At 38.3% G+C, this 25,618-nt stretch overlaps 1 protein-coding gene across 3 annotated transcripts in view; it reads right to left on the bottom strand.

The window, feature by feature from the left end:
• Positions 1-20,032, bottom strand: part of NPEPPS (aminopeptidase puromycin sensitive) — a 107,681-nt gene extending 87,649 nt beyond the window's left edge. Inside the window, exons 1-3 of one of the 3 annotated variants that reach the window (XM_064271158.1) lie at positions 19,728-20,032; positions 15,462-15,633; positions 6,058-6,142 (exon numbers count right to left, since the gene is read on the bottom strand). In XM_064271158.1, the coding sequence (XP_064127228.1) occupies positions 6,058-6,142; positions 15,462-15,633; positions 19,728-19,789 (319 nt within the window). In that variant the 5' untranslated portion in view covers positions 19,790-20,032. Of the gene's footprint in view, positions 1-6,057; positions 6,143-7,814; positions 8,840-15,461; positions 15,806-19,727 lie in introns of those variants that run through there. The other 2 variants (XM_064271156.1, XM_064271157.1) reach the window with 2 other exon arrangements.
• Between the last annotated feature and the right edge of the window lie 5,586 nt (positions 20,033-25,618).

Here is a 25,618-nt window from a genome sequence, read left to right as displayed (position 1 = left end):
TTATTTTCTATTCAAAAATACACTGAGTTTCAAACTTTTGAAGCACAACCCTGAACACAAAGACAGTTTTACTTTTCTTTGTATTTGTGATGACTAGCATAGTACCTGATACATAACAGGTGCTCAATAAATGCTTTTTGAATGAACAAACTCAGGTATGTGTTAGGGACTCTCGATACCACAAAAGTGAGTCACATATCTAATTTTTTAGTTTTCTAGTAGTCACATTAAAAAGATAAAAAGAAACAAGTGGAATTAATTTTAATACATTCTATTTAATCGTTTATATCTAAAATATCATTTCAACATGTATATATAAAAAATTTTAATGAGATACTTTACATTCTTTTTTGTGAGTCTTTTAACTTACGACACATCTCGACTCAAGACTACAAGTGCTCAATATCCACGTGTAGTTAGCAGCTACCACACTGGCCAGCGTACCTCTATACAATAAATAATTTAAGGAAGCATCTAGGCTGTACGCAGTAATCCCAGGTACTACTATAAAATGAACTAACATCAAGAGACTATGTTTAGCAATACTTAAAAGTACTAGCTTAAAAGAAACTAATAAAAGCTCTAGCTAATAATAAATCCTTAGAGATCCGTCTTAAGGAACGAAAATTAGTTGTTATAAATACCATTTCAAGGCAAATGGGTATTTACTGAATACTTTAAACATCTGGTCTTTTAAGTAAGGTAAACATTTTTTCCATATTCTACTGATTTCCTTTGAAAGCCAAAGGAGGTGTGTGCATGCTTACCATATTTCATTTAGTCTATCAACAATTATAATGCATACCATTATTTTATTAAAATAAAAATCTAAAAGAAAAAAAATGCTGCCAATTAAATCATGGTATGCTATCAACTACAAAATGTGTTCCCATTTTAGAGCATTAAAAAGCAAAAAGTGTACGACTTAGAATTAATGAAATATGATGAGATAAAAGTGTGTGTACATGCAAAAGTTTTTAAACATGGAAGCATCTACCATAAACTGAAACACTTAAAATTTCTGGAAAATTCACGGGAATTCAGAATCCACTACTGCATCTAAAAGCATACTGCGTCACATCAATAGAACCAATTTTGGGAGCTATGATATCGTTACTAACACCTCCATTTCTATATATGTGTAAAAAATTTATCAGTCCAATTCAAGGGTATATCATCTCCCAGTATAGGCAATTTTCTTTTCTCATGAAAAATAAGAAACTATAATACATGAGCCTAATGTGAAACAGCTAACTACTACTCTTTGAGTCTTCTGAAATCCACAACATCTATATTAAATGTATTCTTCTAACAGGCTAAGTGATCTCAGAAAGCATCTATTTTAAGATTTTTTTTACTATGAATTTCATGTTCCCTAAAATAAGAAGCCCTGGTGGTACAACAGTTAAGCGTCTGGCTGCTGACCAAAAGGGTGGCAGTTTGAATCCATCCAGCTGCTCCACATGAGAAAGACCTAGCGATTTGCTCCTGTAAAGATTACAGCCTGGAAAACCCTACCACAGCGGTTCTTCTCCGTCACATGGGGTCACCATGAATCAAAATCAACTCAACAGCACCTAACAACATACCTACATAGATACAGGATCTTTATATACACATTTCAATCTCAGAAAAAAGACTACAGATAAATACACAAAATATTAACAAGTATATATGGATAGAATAAACTTATTTTTTCTTTTTTTCTAACTTCTCTACAATAAATACAGATTGTTTAATACTTTTAAAATGTAATATTTTACATCAGAAATAAAAATAAAATCACCTCAGAAAAAAAAAAAGAAAATTATCAAAGCACTGGGAAAAAATGTGGTTCCTCAATGCAGTCTAGAACAGTGGTTGGTTTACGTGTAAATTTACCCATTCATCGTAACAGTTCATAACAAACTTTACACTCAAAATTTCCCAAAACTTAATACAATCAGGATTAGTAAATAAATCGGAGGCAAAATAAAAAAAAAAAAAAAAAAAGATCTCAGAAATAAGGGCATTTTAGTGCTCTAAAAACTCTAGAAGCTACCCACAAAGAGATATATTCTAGATTCCAAATCCTTTAAAAAATATATACCACTGGAGCACAGACAGCAAACCAAAACCATTTGCTTAGTATACTTAATCAGAATGTGGACTAGTATACCTTATATCAGTTTCAATTAAGAATCTATAAGAATCTCCTTATGCAGCAGTTCTACTCTGTCTTGACTCAGTGGCAATGGGTTTGGTTTTGGGTTTTTTTAGCCTCCTAAAATGTGACAGAATAAATTTCTCTTGGTTAAAAAAATAATAATGATAATCTATAAGAATCTCAAAAGGGACTATGTTGGCATCTCCAATCTGGAAGGGAGATGAGAGGGCAGACGGGGTCAGAAGCTGGCCGAATGGACATGAAAAAAGAGAGTGGAGGGAAGGAGTGTGCTGTCTCATTAGGGTGAGAGCAATTAGGAGTATATAGCAAGGTGTACATAAATTTTTGTATGAGAGACTGACTAGATTCGTAAACTTTCACTTAAAGTATAATAAACAATAAAAAAAAAAATCTTGTAAGGCTTTTTCTCCTTTTTAATGAGACAGCTATCCTCAAGTCTTATTTTCAGACCTCTTCATAGGTTGCAAACTCAAGAGAACTCAATATGGCCCACAGAAATGTACTACCTGGCCAGATAAATGTTTTGTTCTACATTTATACAGGACGTGTCCTCTTTCTCTTCAGCCTCTGTTCCATCATTCTTATTTTCCAACACCCAGCCCAACTCATTCATTTTTGTTATTTGCTTAACCCCAACAGGAACTTTGGTTTGGGGCCCCTACCCTATAGGATTATTTATAGAACTGAAGTTATGCTCGGATTCCTTTTATTTCAAATTTCCTTCTGAAACTCCTATTATCTTTTCTATATGGTATTTCAAAAAATTCATATTAGAAATGAATTTTTTTTCCTTCTCTTCAATCTTCCTGCTTTGCGTACTAGCACTTAACTAGTCATTTAAACTGCATGTATTTTCAGAATGATGACAACAAGTACTTGAGCGCAAACAGATGCTGGTTTATTAATGTTATTACTGACCCATACATAATTGTATGAGAGAATATATATTACTAATAGTTAAATAAAGGCTTATGATCAAGTGTGAGGAACGATTCCTTTTTGTCGAGTTTATAGTTTTGCTCTGAAATCATTAATATTTGGCAATATTTCTAAGCTGTTTTATCCTTCCATTAAGCACACAAGCACACACATATGCACACATTCAGATATACAGCCCTCATTCAAGAGTAAGTGTGTGAACATTTACATGACTTACATGGATAAGCCAAAGTGATGCTGTCAGATCTGAAATTATGAATTAGAACTTTGTATGAAATGAAATGTCACCAATAGAAAAATTTTTCTTCCACAGCTCATCTACAAACATATACTTAACAGAGTATATACACTAAGGGACAAGTTGGTATAAAATTTTCAAGTGATCATTTCTATTGGTTATGTCCAAGTCCTCTACTAATGACAAACTAAAAAACTCTTTACCTGTCAGGACCTGAGTTCAGGCACTCAGGAGTTTCGTATTTCTCTTACAGAAGCTGATGACAATACTAATCCCTGCACTGTGTAGGGAGGTGCATTCCTTGCACTGGCTTAAGTGCTAGTGATTTCACCAACCCTTGAAGTGCAGAACAGTAAAAAAACAGTTTTCAGCCGTTTTTCTTACGGGTTTCTCATTTTAAGAATATTACAAGAGTAAGACCTCGAATATGTTTCAAAACAAATTATTTCTGTTTAAAAGACAGTGCCTTAAAGAGACACATGTCAGTAAGTCTTTCTGGAGTATTGCACGTATCACAAGATGGCCTTTTTCATCAATTCAGAATTTACACAAGAAGCACCAATTTCAGGCCTTGAAATAATTTTCTGATTTTACCTTAAAGCACAAAGATTTAGTGGCTACAGATATCTAAATGAACTTGTGGAAGGCAATCATAAGTATTAATAGGTACTAGATGAGATGAGATTGGCTGGGTTAAAATATGGTCTCTCTCCTACTGGCTCCACTTATTCTCCTGCCAACAGCATACAGCCCGGGAAAGAGTTGGCAGTCAGTTCACGACTAATTTCCAAAGAAACAATATGTTATGCTCTCCCATAAGGTAAAAAAAGTCACAAAACGCTACCATTTCCAACGGCAAAATTAAGCTATGTAGAAATTGGAAGACCAAATCTACGCTTGCTCCTGACCCAAACCTTAAAATATCAAATTTAATGCAACTTGCCACTATCTTATATGCTAAAATTACACGGGTTCACATGTGACTTCCAGTTCTTCCCATTGCTGTAGGAAAAAAGGATTGAAAATGTACCTTTGCTAGTCCTGAGGGGAAACATTTTATGGATCTATAAAAACATTAATCTTTTATCTGAATCTCTCTCCCAATCCTCTACACTTTCTATAAGTTTTCATTTCTCTCCTGAGTGAGAACCCTAACATGGCTTCCTTGAGATACAGATCATTATGAGTTTGGCACCGTTTCAGTTGTACATATTCAGAACTTTTAAGTCCTCTGAATTCTTTTTGGGCAGTTTTAGAAGAGGAAGATAAAAACAAACCTGAGCTGAAACCATGCCAGGTGGAGGTACACGTTTGTTTTGTTATATCTACCTATCTATACACTGGATATCACTTTAAAAGCCTACACTGAATTTAAATGTTTTCCATCAACTCAGAGAAAGCTTGCCTTGATACGTCTGACTAAGGTACATCCACTTTTCTTCACAATAAAATTAAATAATCACGCTTTCATTTACCAAATGATTTTTTTAAGTTGGCACTCATTCAAGTCCGTTTGAAGGATCTGTTCCTCTACACTTAAAATCATAGCAGTTTGACCTCATTTACAATCAGTTGAACATAAACACTTCTTGGCAATAATATGCTCAGCTGTCATTTATTTTCTACCTTCCCACGGACAAGATAATTTAAGAAAAATTCATGAAATAAACACTGCCAGGTCTTAAAATGTTATCTGGATGTAGCTTTTCCATAAAATGCAAAGGAAAGGGGAACAGCAGTATAAAATATAATTTAAAAGGTCAAATTTCTTATTTGTTTTATACCATTTTGACAAGAAATGCCAAGGTGAAGTCAGGAATAAAAATCAATTCACCTCTAATATTAATGTACTTGTATGAGTTTATGCCAAACTTGGTAGGTTTTTAAAATGCAGCTTCTGTGGGAATAATATTTCAGATCAAAACTAATTACTCAATGTAATCATTATTATAAGATCTAAAATAGTACTCATTTCAAAGATGCTAACAGTTTTCACACATTACTAGGTTTCTTTTTAACATATCCTTACCCTGTAACTAACTCCATCATCTAGCTTCTAATCCTCCTCACATCCGATCTCATAAAGCAAATATTTTTCTTCCAATTATAAATATGATTTATTATCTCAATTTTAATCTATATTTATTTCAAGAGAAAAAAAGCATTTAAGAGAAGTACATATAAACAAACTGGAAACCCTGGTGGCGTAGTAGTTAAGTGCTGTGGCTGCTAACCAAAGGGTCGGCAGTTCAAATCCACCAGGCGCTCCTTGGAAACTCTATGGGGCAGTTCTACTCTGTCCTATAGGGTCACTATGAGCTGGAATCGACTCGACGGCACTGGGTTTGGTTTTGGTTTGGACATATAAACTAAGCCTTTGAATATTTCATATTCAAAGCCCTAAATTTTTCTAATGACTCTTCGGTCTTACATGCACAGTATTATTTTCTTCATTTTACACTTGCAAAAATGTGATTTGCCCAGAGTCATGCAATAATTCAATGTTTGAAGTAGAATTAAAACTGACATTGCCTTTATAAATCCCATACTATGGTCAGGTTACACTATTTAAATATTTCCCATAAGCTTCTCTAAAAATCCTGTTCTAAAATAAAAACATTGATATCTTAACCTGAAAATATATATATATATATCTCTACACACACACACACACACACAGACAACATATTAAAACGGAAAACAATTTTTTTACCTTCATCTCCCTCTGGTGCATATGAAGCTGTAATAATATCAATATCAGCACAATTCATCACAATCTGATTGGTTGCCTGCCTCACCTAAAGGGGGGAAAAAATCGGCAGTCAGAAATATCCTGGATTAATAACACATACATCTTCATCTTGGCCTCATGTATGTCACAGGCAATTTTTTTTAACCCAGGCTTCATGAAAATCTAGACTGAATATTTATGCTTCAGTTGCAGAAATGTTTTTTAAAATCCAAATGCAATTTACATTTTCCAAATTACACTAAAAGAAATAATAAATGCTTAAGTATTTTACATCATTCAAACATCTGACCAAAGAGCCAAATAAAAACAATTTTTTCTACCTAAATCTTGATTTGAAATTTAAAACAATTTTAGTTATGAAGCACTTTTTTTTTTAACTTTGGTGAAAATATGCAAAGCAGAACATACCCCTATTTATCAATTTCTTCATGCTGAATTCAGTAACACTGGTTACATTCTTCACATTGTATCACCATTTTTGTTATCTCTACTCAGACTATTTCACCACCATTGACTTTGACTCACTGCCCTCTTCTCTTCCATGCTTTAGTTACTGTTGACAACTTGATCTCATATAGGTAACTCTTTAAAACAGCACAATTCTCATGGCAAATATTCTTTACTAGTTTAGCTAGACAGTGGTTTGTTTAGTTTAAAGGTGACTTCAGGGTATGATTTTGGTCCATGGTTTGAAGATTTTCTCAGTGATAAATTTGGCGGTTCCTCCAGTCTCAACAGGTCCTATAAGAATTTGAAATTCTGTTCCACATTTTTTCCCCCTTTGATCAGGATTCATCTATTGATTCCTTGATTGAAATGTTCAGTAATGGAAGCCAGGCACTACCCCTTTCTTCTGGTCTCGTGGCTAAGAAGGCAGGAGTTACGAAACACTTCTTAATATATTACAATGTATTTTAACCTGCACATCAAACCCACCATGAGGCCTTTTGTGAGGACTGAGGAAGATTATCATGTCATAAACTATAATGTCAAGACTTCATAAAGCACTCTTTAATTTTTTATCTTTTCCCAAAGAAACATTTCAGATGTAACAGGCACTAATACACTAACCATCAAAGTTATATAAACTTTTAACTTTGTCTTATTTGCTTCAGATTAAAAAAATATAAATATTAATCTGAAGCAAATACACACATACGCAAGAGAGCATGAGCCCTGGTAGCCCAGTGGTTAAGTGGTCAGCTGCTAACAGAAAGGTCAGCAGTTCAAGCGCACCAGCCACTCAGCGGGAGAAAGACGTGGCGGTCTGCTTCCATAAAGATTACAGCCTTGGAAACCCCATGGGACATTTCTGCTCTGTCTTATAGATTCACTATGAGTTGGACTCCACAGCTACAGGATATGTATATATAGATACACAGATACATGGATATATGATATAATGAAAGTATTTTCTTATTTCCTAGAGATAACCACTATCCCGAGGGTGATGTGTATTTTTCACATGCCATTTTAGCACTTTTGCTACATATATAAGAAGCTACAATGTTTTTTAATTTTATACAAATGGTATCCAAGTGTGCTTTTTTCCATTTGAAATTAAGGTTTCTGAGCTGGGTTAATCCTGATAGATGTGAATCTAATTCATTCATTTTAACCACTGCATAGTATTATTCCATTCTATAACTAAACCACAATTCCATTGCCTTCCTGAAGGAAGTTATGTTATTTACGCTTTTGACTATTTAAAACAGTACCATAATAAACATCTTGATCCATGTCTTCTTGTGCACACGTGGTAGACTTTCTCCAAGAAATGACACCTAGTAGTAGTGGTCTTTTTGGGTTACAAGACATATATCTTCAACTTTACCAAGAACCGTCAAATCATCTCTGAGAGTTTCAACTGACACTCCCACTAGCAAAGAATAGACAAATCCCATTTTCAGCATTCTCAAAAAAAAAAAACTTAAAATTTTTTTACAATCTGATGGGTAGTAAATGGTATTTTATCATTGTTTCAATTAGAACTTCCCTGATTACTAGTAACATCAGTTACTAAACACCTTTTTATATATATATATGTTTTTTGCCATTAAGTTTTTCCTCTGTGAATTGCTTATGTATAACCCTTGCCCATCTTTTATTTTGGTTATAACTTTGTTTATATACATTCATTTTGTTGCATTAAACAAAATCTCATTCATTTTCAGATATCTTAAGGGTCTAAATCTAAAATAACAAAAATGCAGATGCTCTAAATCACAAACAAATGCCTACAGGGGCCAGTGAGGCAGGTACTGTAAATGAGTGTAGCAGGCCAGATGGGGGTTATGCCTAACCCTCTAAATGATGGGGGAGGTAGCCATTTCTTGGAACCAGGCAATTATTGCTAAACTGAAAAGCAGGCTTAGTGTTAACAGATCTTCCAATTTTTCAAAAGAAGTCATAAATTCAGATTTGATGTGCAATCTCTCAATTTTTCAATGCTCACAACTAATTCAAAAATGTCAAAAATACTATGTAGACCAAGCAAAACACATGCAGGTCAGTTAATAATGCCTCCAGCTTGAGACTCCTGAACAGATCACAGAACTAGGTAAGGACATCAAAGTAATGTGATATCTGTATGAAAAAGCTATACCTAAGAGTAATCATTTTATTAATAACCAATACATCTTTAAACCTGATTAATTTAAGCTAAAATTACTTGGCCTAAATTATAGACAGTATGCTATTAGGCCTGCAACAGACTGTCAAAATGTGTAACACAAAGTGAAACTAACTTGGCTTACTAAAAAAAAAAAAAAAAAAAAAAAACCCTCATAAATCTTGTTTAAAAACAAAAATGTCATTTAATGAACAGTTTTTATTCAAGTGGCAAAATTCTTCACACTGTTTATTTCACCAGGACATACCTAAACAGCACTATAATCTTTATATCCCAACTGGCCATTTATAGCACTATGTCTAAACAAACAAAAAGAAAAAAAAAATTCTCTTTGCCTATTCATAAACCGACTTGGAAAAAAAAAATCAGAAACACGGAGAAATGAAGCACTTACTGGGGTATGCCCCAAAGAGTAAAGATCTTTCAGAGCCTGATGTTTATGCCAACTGAATAATAACAGTGGTTTTAGTAATCGGTCTTAATCTTTATGTTAGCAACCACATTTTCATCCATCAACATCTAGGGTGAATCTACCAATATCAAGATACCTGCTGAACATCGCACATGCCAAATCACACCTAGCACGCGACTACTGTAACCACTCGCAGGGAAAGTGTTTGCGTTCTTTGGAAGGGCACAGTCTACAACATTCAATTCCGAGTACATTCCCATTCCTCCTGTGCTTAGGGAAAACCCACCTGATCATACTAATGAATTAAGCTGATTGCTGAACAAATTTTTTTTTTCTTTTTTCTTGCAGGGTGGTTTCTGGAAGAGTGGGCGGGAAGAACCCACTATACTTAAAAATAGAACTCCACTAAAATTTTAAACATCGGTCAGTATATTCTGTCCCATATTAGAGATGCATTGGTTTAAAAAGCTGACTAAAAAATGGGGTAAGCGTGAAAAGTACTTATTTTAGCATTCAGTGTCAAATACACAGTAATCACTTAATAGATGTTATTACTGACACACACACCAACCAAAATTAAAAAGATGTACTCTAACCATAAAGATCTTACTACCCTGAATATCATCTAATAGCATCCCCCTAGCAGTTTATAAAGAATGATATAAAATTTAAGAACTTTGGCTGCATTACACAGCACTTTGGATATGAGCACATACGTACTGCTCAAGGAAGGTAATTTAAAACATCAGTGTGGACATAAGCGTAAGTGCCGACTACATTGCTCTTTTTCATGCTTTCCAAACAACAGCGCTGACCTGATGATGCAGTATGTGATCTCTCACATATTAACACCATCATGTTAGTGAATATTACCTGTGTGCTACAGTATCAAAAACAGGTAACAAATCAAAGGAATTTCAGCAATAAGATCTTCAGTTTCCAAGCTTAAAATATAAGTAAAATGTTAAAGTTGACATATAAATTGTGTTGATAACGTGCTAACTTCCGAGTTTTCCATTTGATGCACTAAAGAATGGAATGTTAGTATCATTTCTTTGTTGCAAACCCAGGGTTGTCTTCTTGGAGTCCTATACAGACTACACTTTGATTGAAGCAAATACTAAGTAACGCTCTACTAAAGAGGTAGCTTGACCCTTGGTAACAATTTTACAATCAGAGTTTCCTATAAAGTACAGAGGCAGCAATCTGAGACAATTCTTTTTTTTCCTGAATGAGTCTTCACTAGAATAACCCAGGAATACACTTTAAATTTACTGTATTAAGGATCAAGAGTTCTTTTTTTTTTTCCCCTCCTGATTGCCAAAGCCCTGAAATTTTAGTAAAAGGAAATCTCCAGTGTTGACAATTCCAAATACTTGTCTGTCTAAAGCCTGAGTCACTTTCCCTAACAGGATATTTCATCATTAAAATTTTATAATAATCGTTGTCTTGGTGGAATAGTGCTATAACTTCTAAAGACAATAAGCAGCAAATAATTAGTAAGCTCAAAATTGAGCCAAATTTTCTAATAAGAGATACTGAAAAGAGGTCAAATATAAGAAGATATCATTAATGTAAAAATTTTAGATATACAGAATATTGGCATTTATCATTCACGGCTACTTAATATGCAATAAACATCTTAAAATATACATAGGAATAACATGCATCTACCTTATGACAAAGCTACCTCTGGGGGGTGGGCAAGTGACAGGAATGGGCTTTAGTAGAATCTGTGACATTTTATTGCCCCCAAACCAGCATGCATAGTCTGAAGCAAATATGGCAAAACACTAATATCTCTTAAATCTGAGTGGTGGGTTACTTTTCTGTATTTCTAAAACATTTTCTAATTTAAAGGAAAAAATTTTTTTTAAGATTACAAGCGACGAAATAAACTGAGAACCACATACTTGTATGGTGTTCAAAACAAAATCTCTAAGATCTGGAGAACTAATCTCAGCCGACAACAAAACAGCTACTAGAAGACTCAGTCCTTTACCCCTGCCTCACGTACAGATTAGAACAAGATGAGAACAAGCTCATTTATGTAGCAAAGTTCAGAGAAGCCTCATAGATAATTTACTACTCAGGATCACATTTATCTAAGTTGTACTGAACAATATCAATTATCCAGAACCAGGAAGTAAGTTAGTTTAAAAAAGGGAGGGGAGGGAACCCGTGTGAAAAGCCAGAATAGATGACACAGGAATAAAGCTAATACCCTTCACTCAGAAGTGAATCCATCAAAACTTCACTTAGAAATAATTTTTTTTAAGCTCAAACGAGCATGTTTATCTGATTACTCAGACCCCTTCAGATCAAGCTCAGCCAGATAGAAGAGGGAAGAAATTGCACAACAGGCAGTAACAAGGCACAAAAAGTAATAACCTGAAAGTAAGGAAAACAAATTTTAAAAAAACTTCAAAGAAATATGAAACTAAAAACTTACAGTACACAGTTCTGGTTAGCCTCTATGGTTCTAAGTATTCTAGCACCAATGTTAGATGTTCCAAATGATGTCTAGTATTTGGAAAAAATTAAAAGAAATCCTTCATTATAAAGAGAAATGAAATAATGTTTTTGAAGATACTGTATTTTAGGAATATTTCCATCCAAATCAGAAAATATTTTTCAAAGTCCAAGTACCTCAAATGGTAAGTTCAGTTATCCGGAAAATTCACTGCAGAATTCATTGTCAGAGGTTACTGGAGAAAGCGTAACATAGTAAAACACTTTCTTACAGTTAGGTGTTTCCTTATAGACACATTTCAAGAAACAGAATAGAAAATCTGAACGAATTCAAACTCTGACCACCGATCTTTCAAATTTAGATAAAATTTTAAGACCATTTAGTGATCTAGAACAATGCTGGACAAATTACGACTTTTATCACTTTTTTCAAACATAATAAAAAATGGCCTTCCTGAGGTTCACCCTTCAACCAGATTAGGCAGGCCCATAAAATAAAATGAGACTAAAGAGGTACACCAGCCCAGGGACAAGGACTAGAAGGCAGGAGGGGACAGGAAAGCTGGTAACAGGGAACCCAAGATCGAGAAGGGAAAGTGTTGACATGTTGTGGGGTTGTTAACCAATGTCACAAAACAGTATGTGTACTAACTGTTTAATGAGAAGCTAGTTTGTTCCGCAAACCTTCATCTAAAGTACAAAAAAAAAAAAAAAAAAAGGCCAAGACTACTGCATAAAAAAATATGCAAACAGGGTTGACAATAACATATATTTAGGTGCCAAGTTTTTGGCCTGCCAAACAAACTACCATATCTGTAACTATCCTCAGTGCCACGTTAGTCATCACCATCACAAATATCTTGTTGGCAGAAGCTGTGGACTGGCTAACATATCCTAATTTTTAGTCTCGAAGCATGAAGTTAATTTCTCTGGCACAGGTAACATCTTTCCTTAAGAGAAAGCCCAACTACTGTACCAACCACTACAGACTCACAACCAGGAAGTATAATCCATTTTAATTAATTGTTTTGCAAATTGAAAGAAAATGTAAAATATCTACACAACTCCTCTGCTCTCAAATATTCAATGTTAAAGGAGGGGAGAAGGGATGTCCCATTTCTCTAGGCCAATGGTAACACATTTTCAAAACTTGCTCAATCAGACCACACACGCAGTCACCATGAATCGGAATAGGCAGCTGGTACATGCTATAACTTATCTGAAAGACAACTAATTTTTAAATCACTGCACATTGACTAATTTCTTCACCTTCCCCAGGAGTTCACACCCCAAGCCGGGTTAAAAATCCACTAAGTTTCTAATATGTAACCTGTACAAATACACTATGCTTATCATAAAATTGTGCAACTAAAGCAGCCCTGCAACTTGCATACTTTACGTAACATGACTCCAACTATTAAGAAACTGTAAAGAACAGTTATAAATCCAGGATTCTAGAGATATGAATTGTCGGTATTTTTTTAATTTCCACAATATCACTAAATGTCAGAATTTAAACATACTGCTCCAATCCAGGGGACCCCACTGGCAATGGTTAAGAGCTTGGCTGCTAACCAAAAGGTTGGCAGTTTCAATCCACCAGCCGCTCCTTCTTTGGAAACCCTATGAGGCAGTTTTGCTGTTCTATAGGGTCACTATGAGTCAGAATCGACTCAACGGGAATGGGTTTGGTTTTTTTTTGGCTCCAATCCATGTATTTCAAAAACATTAATACATGCGTTTTACTTTTCACTAACATAAAGTCTAGGAGCCCCGGTGATGCAGTCTGAATAGACTCGATGGCAACGGGTTTGGTTTAATGTAAACCCGTTTATACTTCTGGAGGTAGCAATGAATTTAATTAAAAAGTCCAATAATTCTTTAATAAAACCTGGTAAAAAATTCACTATCACGCCTTCTTTAATTTCTGCTGCCACCTACCCAGAAAAGAATTTCTGAAAATAAATGCTTTAGAATGTTTGTTATTAAAAAGACTCATTTATTTCCTTGTATGAAATTAACAAGTCCCTGCTAATATGTGGTACGTTAGTATGTGTTCCTTCCATAGCTCAAAACATTCTTCCACACAGTTCTCATCTTTTTGGAAAAGCAAGTTTAAAAGGGGAAGAAGAAGCAGGTCACCCTTTGTTGTTCCAGCCTAACACTTAAAACAGTCACTTCTTAATAATCATTTAAAAATCATTACTGACTTCTTAAAATACTTTTTTCCAAATATATATGTTTCTCAAAATTATGAAGCCATTATGCTAACCAAGGGGATAAAAAAAAAAATGATTTTTTAAAATGTCAGTCTTCTCACATAATGCGAACTCATTCATTGCCAGGTCCTTCTTCCTGTAGGTTTGCCAAGTCACAAGACACTACTGTTTACAATCCCTCCCATCTTACTACCTGCCAATATATATCAAACACTCTAGTCTTAAACCATAGTCTCCCAAACAGCCCTCTCAAATCCTAATTTAGACTCAAGATGCACTCATTCTGATTCATATTGTTAACGGAAAATTTTTAAATCGCCTGACTTGCACAGGGATAAGCTTTGCCTTTTGATGGAGCCAGACCCCAGATATCTCATGTTCTCACACCAGCGATTCACCAGATTCATTATACTGAGTCTGACAGTGTAGTTTTAAAACCTACAGTTTCAGACATATTTTCAAAGTGAGTATCATGCCCTCTTGACTTTCAAAGACAACTGCCAACTTTCGATTCATTCTCATACTTGTCTACGTTTCCTTTCATCTCGCTGCTACATACATACACCCTGTTCTTCATAGTTGAGGCCTACTGACTTTTACCCCCTGGCTGCAGTAGGAAAAAAAATGAAACAAAATATATTTACCATCATTACTTTTTAAAGATAGCTACTAAACAATTCCCACTTTCCATTATAGGCTTCATATAACACTTAAGAGAACAAGGTACAAGTCTATTGTTTAAAATCTTTGCAGGACACCTATACCAATGGTCCCTCCAATCAATCAATATTGCAAATAACACTGTGGGGCCATGATTCACCAAAAACTGCAATGGAGAGTAATGGGATATTTTCCCCAGCGGCATGCTAAAACTAATAGCTTCTTTCAGAAAAGGGTACTGCTAAGCCATCATCGCTGTAGCAACAAATCCACCTGCTTCAAAGGCCGCAAAGCAAGGAAAATAGAAGAACAGCGGAGACGGGGTCCTCCGGCAGCTCCTCTAGAGGTTAGGAGAGAACAAAGTCACTGCTGCACTGTCACTTGCGGGGAAAGGGGGAGGGGGCGGATCATCTTGGAAACCCAGCCCCAGAGCTGGAGCAGGCGGGGAGAACTCGGCAAGGCTGCCTGGGATTAACGTTCTCCTTCTCCGCTCTCCCCGCTTCCAGAAGCTCCCCTCCTAGCGACAGCGCGGCGGCCGGAGTCTCAGATGACCGCCCCTCCCAATCCATCCCCCGTGGGGTGTAGGGAGAACCGGGGAAAAGAACTGAGTCAGGAGGCTGAGACAGAGCGCGGACTCCGATGACCCCTCCGGCCGCTCCCAGGACACTGCCGAGGCAGGAAGGGCCCGCGTGGAAGCCCCACACAGGTGTGCGCGCCCCAGCGGGCGCACAGGCCAGGCCCGCCCGCCCGCGCCCGCAGCGCTCCCCGCAGCGCTCCCCGCAGCGCCGCCCGGCCCCAGCCCAAGCAGGCAGAGCACGCGGGCCCGGCGCCCCACCGCCGCCCCAGACGGGCGCGCCCACCCCCGAGCCGGCCGCCCCCGCCCCGGCCCCGCAGCGCCGAGGCCCGCCCGCCGGGCCCCCAGCCCAGCCCGCGGGCGCGGCCTAACTGCTCGCCCGGCAGCTCGCCGTACCTGGGCGGCGGCCTCCAGCTTGCCCTCGAAGGTGAAGTCCAGCAAGTCGGGCTTGAGGCAGAGGCTGTAGTTGACGGGAGAGACATCGGCGGGCAGCCGCTCGAAGGGCCTCTTCTCCGGCATCGCGGCGAGGCCCAGGCTGTGGAGGCGGCGACGGCGGCGAGAACAGCGGCTGAGGAGGAGGAGGAGGGGAGGAGGCGGAGGGCCGAGGAGGAGCAGGCGGCGAGCGAGGGAGGGGGCGGTGGCTGCCAGCCACATCCACCGAGTGCGGGCGACCGCCTGAGGAGAGCGACCGGGGAGTCTGGGAGAGACCCAGCCTGAGCACTAGGGGCCCGAAGGGAGGCAGTGCGGGCGGGCGGGCTGGCGGGCTGGCTGCCTACGGGGAAGGGGCGGAGGGGAGGGGAGGGGAGGGGAGGAGGGCCGCCAGGGAGGGAGGATGGGAGGGACGGAGGAGGTGGTGGCGGCTGCGTGCGCGGCCCCGTCGGCCGGGCGCGCCCCCGCCGGCGTGCGCGCGCGCGCCGGGGCAGGGGGAGGAGCAGGCGAGGGCGCGGGGTCGCCGGCGCAAAGGGGCTGGGAGGTGGCTGCCAGCGCTGCACCTGTCTACGCGTAGCGGGAGCCGGGCGGCTTGCGAGCCGGAAGCAGCCCGGAAGGATTTGAGAAGCGGAAAGAAAGGCATGAGGGACCCCTGAGATGTCTTTGGAAGTTGAAAACTACACAGATGGTCAGTACAGTCAGGGAAAACTTTTGAAATATCAGTTCAGAGCCACACCCCAAACTGGATTTTACCTCCAGGCCAGCGGAAAGCCCTGACTTGAGGCTCTTTGGCTGCAATTATTCCTATTTAAGTAGCGGTTTCAAAGGATGATTTGAAAAATTTTTTTATCAAAAAAACTTCAATAATCCAGGTTATTTGAACCAAGGCAATTTAGCCCTTTGAAGGAGCGGTTTCAAAAGTTAGGAAATTTTTTGTTTCCATGACTTAATGTTTAAAATAAGGTGTTTCACCTTTTTCCCGTTATTATATTTGTTTCTTTCTAAAAGACTTCACCAATTGTGGCCTGGCTAATGATGAACTAGCTATGATTCTTTCAGTTCTATAGCCATCTCACAAATTGAGATGCATATATATTTTTTAAAGTGTCAAGGGCAAGGAGATTTATTCATAATCCCCACATTCCTTTATAGAAACTTCTCAGGTTCAACCTGTTTATTAACAAAACTCAGTGCAGAATGTTGTCTTAGACCTGTGCTGTCCAGTAAAAATATAATGGGAGCCACTTAAGTAATTTTAAATCTTCTAATAGCCTCATTAAAAAAAAAGTAAAAAATGAAACAGGTGAAATTAACTTTAGTAATATCTGTTATTTAACCCAACATATTCAAAATATTATCATTTCAGGATGTAATCAATATAAAAATATTAACGAGGTATTTTTCATAATTCTTTAATATAAGTCTTCAAAATCTGGTTGTGTTTCACACTTACAGCACAGCTCATTTTGGACTAGCTACATTTTAGGTGCTCAGTAGCCACATGTGGCTAGTGGCAGTTGTATGAGGCAGCATAGACTTGGACACTGGGCTACCCACTTAGCCTCTGAATCCTACTTATCGTTTAGAAGGGCAAACTGCAAAGCTGCAATCCTTTCAAACTAAGATACAAGACAAGCCTTTTGTCACCTGAATGCATTTCTATGACCACTTTTTGAGTAATAAAAACCAAACTTGTCATCGAGTCGATTCCAACTCATAGCGACCCTTTAGGACAGAGTAGAACTGCCCTATAGAGTTTCCAAGGAGCGCCTGGTGGATTCAAACTGCCAACCTTTTGGTTAGCAGCCATAGCACTTAACCACTATGCCACCAGGGTTTCCTCTGAGTAATAATAGCTAACATTTACTGAGTGCTTACTAAACACTTTTCCTGTATTAACTTGTTTAATCCTCTTAACAACTCTGTGAGGTAGGCACCATTGTCCCCATTTTACAGATGAGGAAACAAGCACACAGAGATTCAATGACTTGCCAAGGTCACATAGCTAATAAGTGGCAGAGCTGGCTTTGGGACCCAGGCATTTTTTCTCTCCTTGAGAACTTTCTCGTTTTGATTATTCTAATCCATCTTATCTCAGCTTCTTAAAAAGTTATTTTCATTATGCAAGAACCCATAAGGTTCTCACTTGTCGGTTAAAGCAAATTTGATTTATAACCATTTAAGGCTCTCCATGAACTGTCCTTACCATTTTCACAGGCTTGTTTTTTCTTATCCTTTAAAACATGGATTCTCTGATCCTAGCAAGCTAACCTGTTTACCAACTGGCTGTACTGCTTGCCCATTCTCTCTTCTCTACCATTACTCAAGCCTTTATTGCTGGAATGAACTCCTGAGCCTTTTCAGCAAACCCATGCCCCTCCCTTCCTTCAAAACTCACCTTTTCCTGGAAAGTCCTCATTGACAAACTCCACCCAACTCTAACCTCTTTCCCATCAGCTCACAAGTACTTGGCTTTTGCTGATTTATTTGTACTTGTTCTATTGTTTTTAATTTGTTTTACAGGTTCCCCTCCACCCAGTGTTCCTGTGAAACCTTTCATAAGCCAAAATGGTGTAAAGCGAAGAAACAATTACCATAAACTTCTTTGGGAAAATTTTTTGAGCATTCACAGACCCAAAAAATAACCTGTCAAACCATACTAAAATAAATCGAGATAAAGCACAGATACTCAGAGACACAGCTCAGTCAAAGTTATGGCGGCTCGATGCTGAGATGCTGAGTGTAGTTACCGGGGAAGGAGCGTGACGATGCCACTTCCACTGCTTGGGGTGTTCGCTGCCTTTTTTAGCGGCTTGCTGCAAAACAAACACTGAATGCTATTTCTACTTTTCACCCTTTCTCATAAAAGTGAAAATCCTCTTCAGATTTCTTTCAGTTAGCAAAAACAGGTACTAAAGTAGGTCTTTAGTAAAAACAAAGTGGTGTAAAGCAAACTTTTGAAAAGCAGGGGATACCTGTCTATGTATATCTCTGCAAGGTGTGCTACCAGCAAGAGCTTCCCTTCTAGTTCTGTAACAGTACTGGGCCCTGCACAAGGTACATCTCAATTGTTATTGACCTGACTAACCGATTAACCAAGAGAGAATCTTTTACCCAGTCTGTAGTCTTACCTTTATGTAGATATGTGCCCTATAGAGAAACTGTGTGAAACTATGACTAGAGATAACCTTTAAAATCACAGAAAAGATTTTTTTAAGAAACAGAGTTTCATGGCAGCAGTAATTGTTAGCTTGCTGTGGGGAAAGTGGTGGCCCTTAATTGGTCCCATCCCTGGTCTTATGACCCAGGAAGTTCCAATGCAGCAAGTCAAAAGTGAGCCCAGATCTACTATTTATAGCTTGGGAAGGGGAAATAGAAAGTAGCATATAGTGCCTTTAAGTAAGACTGCGTAACAAGTATATGCCCCAGGCAGGCTTCTTCAAGTAACTGAAAAGAGGAACTCAAGGGTCCTTAGAAATTCACGTCCCTCCGTGGTGTTACAGAAGGAGTGGGGAAGTCAGAAATGTCTCAAGGTCTTTAGCCCTACTTCTTACGGATTTCTAGGCTTCTCTGTTTACTGGAACCCTTGAAAATCTGCAAGGGAAAAATCTATATTGCACATCTGTGTACTTCAATAAAAAGTTAAAAAAGAAAAAATATATAAAACCACCTAATACATTCTAATATGCACTTTTGTCTTCAGGCTTCAAGCAGTAATCTAAAGACACGAAGTAGTCCCAGTCTCTTCACTGTCTTTCTCTATGACCTAGAGCAAATCTTTTAATTCCTCTGCCTCAGTTTCCCCATCTGTAAAGCAGGTATGTGTGTAATAATACATGCTTTCATTCACCTGTAGTTGGGAATTTCTAAAAATCTAACATTTTCTTAATGTCGGAATACTCTACATAGCAGGAATGTTAGATAGGGGCTGGAGTAAAGGACAAATAGAGCAAATGTAAGTCACTGGAAGAGATGTTTCAAAGCAAAGAGCATAGAAAGGAGTTGAGTTACATAGCCAAAATACTCAGGCGAGAGCGAAAGAAACCCTGGCTATGGAACATTGAAAGGAGAAGAGAAAGGTGTGGAGACTTTGGGAGACCATTACAAAACCTCTCATGATAGACAAAAACAAAGCATTACTGTTAATATTTAGCTCCCGACTTAGAAATTATGGCCTTCAATGTCGCTTTCAAGTGTGAAAATTAAAACTTATTCTACTAATATGAGTCTTACCTGCAGAATATGATGAAGGGGTTCCAAAACACAGAGACACAAAAAGTTGGAGAACAATCCATAGGAAGTTGGTACCATGAGGTCCCAGCCTTAACTCTTCTGTAACTTAAAACAGCTGTTGGAATGACTGTTGGAAATGTGAGGAGCTGCTGGAATGTTGCTTAACTGTGTTCTTTGCTGAAAAGTAGGTTAATTCTGTCTGCTTTAAAATGCGTGCTATACTGACAGGTAATAACTATATCCGAGAAAAACAAACTCATTGCCATTGAGTCAGTTCCAACTCTTAACAAGTATATAATACCATAATAGAAGACATACATGTTTATGTATTTGAGAGTGACAATCTGACATTATATACATTTAGATGTGCCAAAGAAAGGTCTTTATAGTCAGGAAGAATTTTATTTTTCTTGGTATCTTTCCATCAGGAAGTTGAAAAAGTCACATGTTTCCACCTGTCTTACTTCCTCTAGCCCCCCTTCCACCACTTTTTTTTTTTTTTTTTAGTACTTCTGCTTCCTTTTTCACAATCACTATTCCAGGTTTATTTACTAATCCAGAGTGACTGGCAGTTACATGACTACACCCAATCCCTTTGTTGGTGATCTTCAAATTGAGATGAGCCTGTTTGGCTGTGTCCACTTATGGTTAGCCATCAGGACGTTGCAGAATATGAGAAAGTCTAGCTTCATCTGCTGGAGTGAAGCCAGCACCCTCTGCTGCAGGCAGGAATGCATATGTCCATGTCTAATGCCTGGGTCTCTGGAATGCTGTTACCACATTTCTCGTGGAATCCCAAGCCTTTAAAGGTTACAGTGTTCTGGAGCTGGCATGCTGGAATTAGCAGTGATGCTTGCCTTGACTTCAAATCCAAAAATGAAGTGTGGGCACAGGTTGAACCAGACCTATGAGTAGCCAAGAGGATTAGAAGTCTCAGCAGCTTACCAACAATCAGCCAGCCTCAGTTTCTCCACCCTTGGCTCTTTCTCTGTTTGCTTTTTAAATCCCTGGCAGGAAGAATTTACATCAGATTTATACTCATTACCTGATCCCTTGCCTAGTAAAGCAAATAATCACAAGATTTGTCCACAACCCTAGGTTAAGGGTGAGGTGAAGTTTTAAACAGATATTGGTATTGTTTCTCAAAAGAGACCCTAGACATTAAGGCCTGGCAGGCTGGTAGAATCACATCTCATGGGGTGTGATTCAAGAGAGCAATCTGCACTGAAGTCTTAGCCACATATCTTAAATAACTAAAGATGAGGATCTTCTACTGCCAGCCTCCTTGTAGAATTTGCATAGGAGTCAAGATTAATAAGCCCTTAAAAAGTGTAGGGGGAGCTAGAAGTTGGCTTGTAGCCTGCTTGTTCACAGGACTGAACTGAAAGTCATCTTGTCCCTAATAAACAAATAATATCAGAGCTGAAGATAGACTAAGATAAGCATCTGGGACTCTTTTATTTTCAGATACTGTACATTTTCTAGGATAGATTTAGGAAAATAGTCTTGGCCCAGACGCTAGCCTTTGGGACCTGGTGCCTTTTTTTTTTTAAATCTAGATCGTAACACCTCTGTATTGTGAATTGACTCAAGAAGAAGCCAAAGAGACAGAAAGCAATGCAAACTGTTCGTATGTTTTAGCCCTGGGAAACCACACCGGTGGGTTTCTAGATACACGGTCTATTTTAGTTCAAAGTGCGATCACACTGTATAAAATATACATTGACTGAGAATGAGGCATAGCACAGATGCCCCAGGGACCTTACATCAGGAATTAGGGCAAGCAAAAAGGGAAAAAAAAAAAGACAAAACTCTTGAGGCAGAAAGGCACAATTTGAACCATTCAAGAGAGATTTATACTTTTCTTGCCCCAAACCTTCATTAGCTATGAAGTGGAGGCCAGAGTTTCAGGAACTCTTCATCAGGAAGCCCTGTATTTTTGCTGTGCCCTATCCTGATGTGGCTCAGTGCCATGAGATGCCAAAATAGGTCATCTTCCTTTGGCACGATGCACTTTTGCTAAAGTGATTGATTACGTCTTATTTTAATGTGAGAGGCTATAGATATGTGGGAGTCCTGGTAGTACAGTGGTTAAGAGTTCAGCTACTAATCAAAATATCAAAAGTTGGAGTCCACCAAGTCACTCCTTGGAAACCCTATGGGGAGTTCCACTTTTTCCTGTAGGGTCGCTATGAGTCAGAATCGACTGGACATAACAGGTTTGTAGAGAGGGAGGGTGACGGGATCAAAGGAGCTGAGGAGGTGGAGATGAGAGAGGAGTCGCAAAGGAGTGCTATTCTTACTGTCTTTCTTTGATTTATAAGCTCTACCCCCTCTTACGTTTTCCAGGAATTAAAACACCTTAGTTTTTTTTTTTAGTTCAGTCCAGGCTGGGTTAAGACTTGATTTTTACAGGTTGCATTTCATCCTTCTAAACCAGTAATTAAAATGGTAAAATGTTAAAAAGTCTTTTTTACATAACTTTCCTGGTAAAAGCATAGACCAGAATGCCGTGTTACAAACATTAAGATTCAGAATTTAAATTTTAAGGATAGCCAAAGTAAGTTGGGAATGAGTTCCTTTTGCTTTTTTATTATTGTTATAGAGGGCTTCGAATAAAAGGGCATCAGAAACTGACACAGGACAGTGGTAGATGCAGCAATTTGTTCAAAGTTAACAACGAAGCAATGACGAGAGCCATGATGAGAATTTCTGACTCCCGGTCTTGTCTCCTTTCCAGATAGTCTTGCTGTCCAAGGTAATTGTTGGAGAACAAGTGTTGACATATTAGGGGGACTATGTGTCCTAGATTTCACAGGCCAGTCCTGATTTCAAATGTTCCATTCCAATATTGTCATAAGCTATGTAAATGTCCTAAAAATTACAATACTCCAGGATTTGAGTTTAAAGAAAATAAAAGAATCGTGGGCCTGGGAGTTAAGGCAAAAAGGGCACATGATAGCTAGTGTCAAGGCTGGGTGACAGGAATGAGACAGAAAGATCTGATTGTTAGAATAACCAGGCAGCTCAAATGAGGGTAATAGAATCCCATGCTGCAAAGCATCAGCTGATGCTGAAAGAATGCTCTCTCCATTAGTTCTTAAACCAGCAACCAATGTTGCTGTTTTCCACCTACCTCTAGAGCGCTAGGTAATAGGGCCTGCTAGAAGCAGGCTTCTGCCCTGGAGATCTGACGTACTGTCACGGGTTTATAAAAGCAGAAAAATGGGGGTAGTCCTTTAGTGAACGGGATGAGGAATAACTTCATTAGAAACAAGTCTTTTCATACAGCATGTTTGAAGTCCTCAAACTGCTTTATAAAATCAAGTCTGTTCATTTCTCACGAGGAATAGCAAACTTACCAAGAGAAACAAGTTCTCTAGGTATAGAAATCCTAGCTCTTAGCCCCTACACAAGCCAACCCTAGAGACCCAGACAAAGAATACTTTTTATTTAGCAGAATTAAACCATTATCACTCTAAATAATTGGAAATACATTTAAATGCTCTTCATGGTATGTTTCAGCGCTTGAGGAAAAAAAAAAGAGACAGTGGAAATCCACAGAGCAGAAGGCCCAGTTCTCCTTTTGCCATGACCATTCCTAACCTTGTAATTCTATGTAACAACCATAAAGGCACATTCTCATAGCCAGGTTGGGGCCCCTTGTTCTGCAGAGTAACAGAGGGGTTAGGCTTAGTAACTCTCCCCAGTATTAAGTTGACCGGATAACATACAGGATGCTCAGTTAAATGTGAATTTCAGATGAACAACAGATACTTCTGTAGTAGAACTAAAAAATATATTGCCTGGGATATGGTTGTACTAAAAATATGCAATATTTGGGGCATACTTATATTTAAAAACTGTTCATTGTTTATCTGCAATTCACATTTAACTGAGCATCCTATATTTTTAGTTCCTAAATCTGGTAACCCTACCGGTAGCCTTTCAGCTTCTGAAGATGGCAACCAACGGCTTTCGAATTATTTGATTTTATAAAAGAGAATTTTAAAATAACTTTGTGTGTCTGCAAAAATCCTTTTCTTGAGAGTAGATTGCCATTCTGTCATGTTTAATTTTTTTAGGCTATGAAACTCTAAAAAGGATTCTCCGACTCTCTTCTGATTTTCTTATACCCCAGGGTATTCACCTTGGTGGAAAGCTGGATAGGTTAATATCAAGTGGCTCCACAGAAATCAACTTGTCTCTTCAAATATTTCACATATTTTAAATACTATTTCTGAGATTAGATACCCATGTTCAGAATGGGGTGGTGATTATGCCATCTTTTATAAAAGAAATTGCTTTGAAAGTGACATTGACAAGATTATGGCAGGTGACTGCCAAATACTGACACACCACACCGGGAAACCAAAGGCTGTTTCTTTCTCTTACCACTGTTACTATCTTAACACTTTTAGCGTTTGCACTCACCAGCAAAGGATGCAGGCGGACATTGTAGACCTGATTCCGCCACTCCTGTAGATATCAAAGCTTAAACATTTTAATGGGGGGAGGAAAAAAAAACTCTGAATAATGAATATTCATAAGATTTTAATCAAGGAGAAGCCCAACAGAATTTCACATTTTACCATACCCCAGGGGAGGGAAATCTTTTCCATAATCATTAATAACTTGGTTATTTAGGAAAATAATCTCTTCACTTATTAACCATTTATCGAGAGCCTAGTATGTGCCACTTACTTGGTGTGTATGTGTAAAGCTCTTAATGAAGTATAATTTATATATAATAAACCAGACAAATCTTAAAATGTTCAAGGCAATGACTATTTATAATTGTAACCACTACGTAGCTACTACCCAAAACAAAATTTATAAAAACTTTGCACGACCTTAGAAAATTTCCTCATAGCCCTTTACAGTTAATCCCCAACCCCACCTCCACTACGCCACACACTTACCCCCATAGGTCACTGAAGCAATTACTTTCTGATTTCTAACACCATAGATTTGTTTTGCCAGTTTTTGTACTGCATATCAATGGAATCATTCTGTGTGTGTTTTTGTGTGTGTCTAGCTCCTTTTGCACATGTTTTTTGATGATTATCCATCTTGTATCAGTAGTTTATTCCTTTATATTGCTGAGTAGTATGGTATGACTGTATGACTATACCACAATTTATCCATTCTCTTCTCGATAGACATTCAGATTGTTTCTGGCTTCTAAATAAGGCTACTGTGTGCATTCGTGTACAAGTCTTTTTATGGATATACGTATTCATTTCTCTTGGGTACATACTTAGGAATGGAATTGCTAGACCATCGGTTAAATATACGTTTAACTTAATAAGAAACCACCAAACAATTCTCCAAAGTGGTTGTACCATTTACACTCCTACCAGCAACAGCACCAGATGTGGAGTTTCAATTTCTCCACATTTTCACCAACATTTGGTGTTGTCAGTCTTCTTTTAGCCCTTCTAGTGGATGTAAAGTGGTATAATGGTTTTAATTTGCATTTCCCTGATGATTAATGATGTTGAGCATTGTCACGGGCTGGATTCCCTTGGAAGCTGATCCTGAGAGGGAGATTAGCGGAAGGTTTTTTAGGGCATGCTCTTGGGCTCGACAACTGTGGAGGGAAGAGACAGAAGCAGGATTGGGCAGAGGAAGAATTTGAGTTGTTCTACAGTCTCAACATAAGGCCTCAGTTGACCCTATGGGGAACACTGAAGCTGGGATAATCCTTCAAAGATGCTATGAGGTTATACGAGGGGTCAGGCCTTTATACTCCCATGTTGGTTAGCCGTTGAATGCATACCATCCTGGGAAGAAATGACCTTTAAACAAATCAGGGCTTTTCAATTGAGGCAATCTCTGAAATAGGCTGACAGTTGGGGGCAGCCCTCTTCATTCCTAAAGGAGAATAT

The sequence above is a fragment of the Loxodonta africana genome, chromosome 18, assembly GCF_030014295.1.
Source record: "Loxodonta africana isolate mLoxAfr1 chromosome 18, mLoxAfr1.hap2, whole genome shotgun sequence".
Classification (NCBI taxonomy): Eukaryota; Metazoa; Chordata; class Mammalia; order Proboscidea; family Elephantidae; genus Loxodonta; species Loxodonta africana.
Note: the sequence above shows the minus strand (reverse complement) of the source record. Positions and strands in the feature narration are given on the sequence as shown.